Genomic DNA, 5,807 nt, shown 5'->3' with positions numbered 1-5,807 from the left:
CTTACTTGTTACAGGAGTTCTTCAAGATGATGCTGCATAGTCACACTTACAGATATTGTGCCACCTGGTGGCACCTAATGGAAAACCTTCTCCAAGCAATGCCCATTAGAGCGCACGTGTGGCCCTTCCTATTCCTCCCCTCAGTGTTTCTGAATGTTCCAAAGGTGAGGCTAAAATATGACTCTGAGAAAGAGGGGAAGGTGGTAGGAAGTGTAAATATGCAAAGTCATCTAGAAGAATTCCATTTATAAGTAAGTAACCTTTGTTTCTTCTCTGAGTGGCTCTTCATATTCCCGCTTGTGGGTAGTTTGATAAGCAGTGCTGAAAACCAGGAAATGAAGGTCTGTATACCACTGCTGTCTTGGCCAACCTGGGGAAATCAGTATGATTGTTACTTTGTCCTCATGAATCTTCACCACTTTCTGAATTAATGGAAAGGGTGGGGAAAGCATGCAGAAGGCTCCTTCCTCATTGTAAAAGGAAAAAGTCCAAGATGTGTTGACTTCTGTCCCGCCCTGCTCTTGAACAGAAGAGAGGCCACTTTTTGTTGATCTTTGTAGCAAACAAGTCTACATTGGGCTGACCCCACAGGAGAAGATTTCTTGTGTTACTCAGTCCTTCAGGGACCACTCATAAATCTGAGATTACCTCTGTTGAGATGATCTGCTACTACATTGCTCTTCCTTGCTAAATGCCAAGCCACCAGATAGAGCTTTTGAAGAATTCACCAATCCCAAAACCTGACTTATTCAGCACATAACTGGGAAGAATGAGGACACCATTATTTATTGATGTAATATATAGTGGTTGTGTTGTCTGTCACTACCTGAACAACCTTCCATTTTATATGAGGAAGGAAGGATCAGAGGGCCAAATGAATGGCTCTGAAATCCGAAAACTTTATGTGAAAGCTCTTGTTTTGAAAAGCCCAGTGACCCTGGATTGTAAACCAACCTAAATGAGCTCCCTATCGACTATTGGATGCATCTGACATTATCATACTCCATGGTGAAGGGACATTAAACAGGATGCCTCTGAGAACCTTTGATCTGTCTGTCTATCAACTTAGCAAATTTAGACTGTCCTAAGGTATGGTGACAAAAGACTGTCCAGGTAGGGTATGTAGAGTCAAGACATCCACTGCTGCATTGGGCTCATTCTGAGCTAAGCAAATACAGTTGAACCCGGTTATGTTGCCGGCCTAGGGGTTTGCCAAAAAGCGTCGAGATAACCGATGATCGAGATAAACGAAAACCAATATGGCGGCAATATATTAACATGTGCTTGAAATTTCTTTATGTACATGATGTGCGTTAATAAATGAGAATGTACATGCACGTGTTTTTGGAGGTTTTTTACACAACAGCATTGCCGCGATTTGTTTGATGAAGTGATCGGCATGCTATAAAAATGTACATACATGTTTGCTAACAACAAAAGGCATATGTGCACCAACTAACAGCAGAGATTTACCAGTATACAATACAAACCACCGTCGATTCTCGATACAAACCTTTATTATATTCTCCAACATTGCAAACACAAAAATCGCTCACAAAATCACAAAAAACATGCGGGGTGTAGTTCGTTTTTACAAAAAGCTAACCAGTGTCAAAATTAAATTCGCGAGTCATTTCACTCTGACACAGCTCTGAAAAGTATCGTACACGCGGTTACTATGGTTTCTTTACAAAGTCTAAAATGCTTTGTTGCTTTTTGCCTTTAACAGTCTGCTTGAAAACAAATGCTTCAATATTATTTATGCTGTCTAAAACAGTTTAATCTCCTACAAAAGAACCATACCGTCGAATTTTCTGTAGCATTTCTACCATCTCACCGGCTGAGGGAATTGGTTCCAAATCTTCGTCCGCATCTTCTTCATCTTCTTTGTCATTGCTGCATGCAGATGTGCTTGCCTGTGCTGACTGCACACTTGATACAATGTCTTCATCGGTGATCACGCCATCAGTAACGACGTCTTTGTCGATTTCTATGTAATCTCGGAATTCCTGGACAGTGATGGCTAACTCCTGTGCCTCCTCTTCCAAGATAGCATCTGTAAGGCTTGATTTTCCCGCCACTTCCGCGAGTTCTTCTGCGGCTGCACGGCACTGTGCCTGAAACTCATCATCAGAAATATCCTGAATGACGCAGTGCATCCAGCAGTTTGAGATTGTTTCCTTCTTCACGTCATTCCAGGCTGATCTCAGGAAGTTCATTGCATCTAGAAGGGAAGGGGTGTACTGTGCCTTCTTTTCATCATGGAGCAGGTATTGGCGCATCAACATCTTCCTGTAGTACACCTTAAGCACTTGGATTATCCCCTGGTCCATTGGTTGGAGCTTACTCGTTGTGTTAGGTGGGAGGTAAAAGATCTTAATGGCCTTGAGACCAGGAACATCCGGATGAGCTCTACAGTTGTCCATGATCAGTGCCACCTTCCTTTTCTCTGCTTGGAACTTCCTGTCCCACTTTTTCACCCATGCAATGAATAGATCTCCTGTGATCCAGGCGCTTGGCTGGCCATCGTAATCACATTGGAGAACTTTGGTCTGCTTAAAGCATCTGGGATTCTTGGACTTTCCTATAACGTAGAGCGGGAGTTTTTGGCTTCCATCCATGTTAGCAGCAACTAGCACTGTAAGTTGGTCCTTCGACTTTTTTCCACCGTGACAAGCCTCCCCACGAAACGCCATAGTCTTGTCTGGAAGACATTTCCAAAACACCCCAGTTTCATCAGCATTAAAAATGTTCCGAGTCTCATAGGTATCCAAAATTGTGCGCATTTGAGTCTTCAGCCATGAATCCACTTGTTCCTGTTGAACCACAGCGCTCTCTCCACAAATTGCTTTGAAGACAATGTTGTGCCTCTTTTTGAAACGATCCAGCCACCCCTGACTTGCTTTAAAGTCAGGGTGTCCTAGCTTTGCAGCAAGGATGTCCGCCTTCTCCATCAGCAAGGGACCATTGACGGGAAAGTTTGTTGCTCGGGTATTTGTGAACCATTGAAACAGTGCATCGTCGACATCTTTGTGCTCAGCCACTCTAAGTTTTTTTCTTGCTGGATCAAAGACAGACTTCTCGTACATTTGCTTTATCACGTCGGCCTTCTTTTTCCATCCTGAAATGGTGTTTGCTGGAATGCCATGCTGACGACTAAGGTCTGCCGGTTTTGTTCCTTTTTCTAGCTGCAGTATGATTTCATACTTTTTCTCTATTGACTGATTGTCCAGTTTTCTCTTAACACCTCCAGACATTTTTAGAAGGGAAAAAATAAACAGAATAGCTACAGCATGTTATCCTTCAGACAAGATCAACAAGAGTGAGTGAACTGGCATGGGAGTGAACGACCATACGGACCGTGATCACGTGCTACGTGAACTCAGCACATGCGCAGTGAACCAAGTACGATCATTTTTATTTATATACTAATATATAAGACGCACCCTGGGTGAGGGGTGGCATCGATAACTAACATTTTCAAAAGCCGGCGATTGGTCATGGGGATCAAGATAACGGACGTTAAGTGGCAAATTTGGCCCTCTTTTGTGCTCGAGATATTAGGGTACGGTGACATAAAAGAACCGACATAACCGATGAGAAAATGCTAAGACAAAGTGAGAATTTGGCGGTTCCACTTCTAAAATGTCGACTTAATACGATTGGCAAGTTAACCGAGGTTGAGATAAATGGGTTCGACTGTAGTTTGTTAAGTGGTAGCTGCCCAAAAATCCAGGAGACCCAGGAAGAGGATCATTTTCTGCTATTGGGTGGCTTAAACTTACAAAACTTCTGGCTCTGTTTATCCTCTGGAAGAAAAGCCTTCCCTGCTACTGAGTCCAATATAACCTATGAAAGGAATTCTCTCAGTTGGACAGAGATTTTGATTTTTTTTTTAAATTCAGAAGCAGACCCAGATCCAAAAAGAGGGAGATTGTAAATGTGATGTGAAGTAACAGATCCTTGCATGCAGCAGCTTTTGGCAGCCAATCATCCAAATATGGGTAAGCAAAAATACCCTGTTTTCTCAAATGTGCTGCTGCCACAGAAAGTCATTTTGAAAAAACTCTTGGGGCTGTGGACAGGGTGAACAGGAGCACCTTGTACTGGAAATGGCATCCTGCCACCATGAAACATCCAGTATTTTTGATGACTGTGTTGGATAGACATATGAAAATAAGCATTCTTTAAACTGAAAGTGGCAAATCAATCCATAACTCTAAGTAAGTAAATTATGGAGGCCAGGGTCGACATATCAAACCAGGACTTCCAGATGTACCTATTCAATTTTCTCAAATCTAAACTGGACAGAGACACCCCACCCCCATCTTTGTTCTGTATCAGTACGTATCTTGAATAGAACCCCTGTGTGGCGGAGCAGGCACCCCAATGCCTCTTTGTGGCAGGGGTAAGATGGGGAGCCAGTGCCTTACCACTCTAGTCCTTACGTTCGCCTCACTGCGGGCGGTCTGTGACGGCCTCTTGGCCTTCTTTCCTACTATCACCCCTGTCTGGCAGGATAGTGCGCCCCAGCGGCCAGAATCCGTATAAACAGCTCAACAGCTGCCATCTGGAGCAACTTGAATACTTCCATAAGTAGAATAATCTCATGGGAAGGTTCCCTGAAAAGGGAAAAGTAGGGAGAATTGAAAGGGGGCAGTCTTTACGCCATTCAGTTTGAACCTTTCTCTACAATTTCTAGTACCCTTAATCCAATGTAATCAGCTCCATCTGTTGATGGATTGGGCAAGCCTGTCCCCAAATAAAAAAAGGGATGGCTTCTCATTCGTTGGTCCATGTCTCTTGATCCTCACATCAAAGCTGAGGCTTGATGTTCAAGGAAGCTGAAGAAGAGGGAGCACATTATTTTTCATCTTAGGTCTGGATCTGAAAGACCTTTTTCATGCTCGGTCTCGAACGAAGATGGAGGTTGCTGATGCTGTTGCTGATGTCTCTGATTTGAGGAAAAATAAACAGAGGACTGAGGGTAATACTGTCTCTGATATTGAAAAGATGGAGTATAAGGTCTCCTTCTGATTGAGGGATAAAGACCCAGAAAACAAGCAATGGATCTAGTTTCCTTCAGTTTTTCCAACAATTCAACTACAAAGACCATCCCCTTTGAAGGGCAGATCTTTCACCTTAATTCTAGTGTCTATGATTTTTCTGCTTTCTATTCAGATTTGATTATTTTTTCCCTGTCTTAATACAAATCAGACCTAATACACCTCTACCTCAATATAACGCTGTCCTTGGGAGCCAAAAAATCTTACCATGTTGTAGTTGAAACCGTGTTATTTTGAACTTGCTTTGATCCACCGGAGTGCGCAACCCCCCCTCCCGGAGCACTGCTTTACCGCATTATATCCAAATTTGTGTTATATCGGGTGGCATTATATCAAGGTAGCGGTGTATTCCTTCCCTCAAAATGGTGAGAGAAACAAAAAAATTTGACCCCAATACAAATCACAATTTGCGTATGTGAAGTAAATACACATATAGCACTAAAGTAGACCTGAGCTGTAAAATCTAGATCCAAACCATCCTAAAGTTTGGGAGTCTTCAGACCCAGTTCCTTGAAAAGGTAGGACTAGCCACAAATTTCAGCTCTCAATTCTAATGTCCCCACATGTCAGGGATGTTCAGATCTATAAGTTTGGTCTGAGCTCATCACTAAGAAGAACAAAAGACTAGAAAGCCAGTCTCAACATGTGTGAAGTATGCAGAGACTGGAAGCCTTTCCCTTCCATAAGTTCTGTTATTTTTAATTTATTTAAGTTTTATTACATTTTTGATGTATTAGTTTT

General features: G+C 42.6%; 1 protein-coding gene across 1 annotated transcript; it reads right to left on the bottom strand.

Moving 5' to 3' along the window:
* Positions 1-1,778: 1,778 nt before the first annotated feature.
* LOC120406866 (tigger transposable element-derived protein 4-like) lies at positions 1,779-3,257 on the bottom strand. The gene has a single exon (XM_039542048.1). It carries the CDS (start codon positions 3,255-3,257, stop codon positions 1,779-1,781), a length of 1,479 nt encoding a protein of 492 aa, XP_039397982.1.
* Positions 3,258-5,807: the final 2,550 nt, after the last annotated feature.

This window comes from Mauremys reevesii, linkage group 5 (assembly GCF_016161935.1).
Source record: "Mauremys reevesii isolate NIE-2019 linkage group 5, ASM1616193v1, whole genome shotgun sequence".
Taxonomy (NCBI): Eukaryota; Metazoa; Chordata; order Testudines; family Geoemydidae; genus Mauremys; species Mauremys reevesii.
This window is presented reverse-complemented; position numbering and strand designations above follow the sequence as displayed.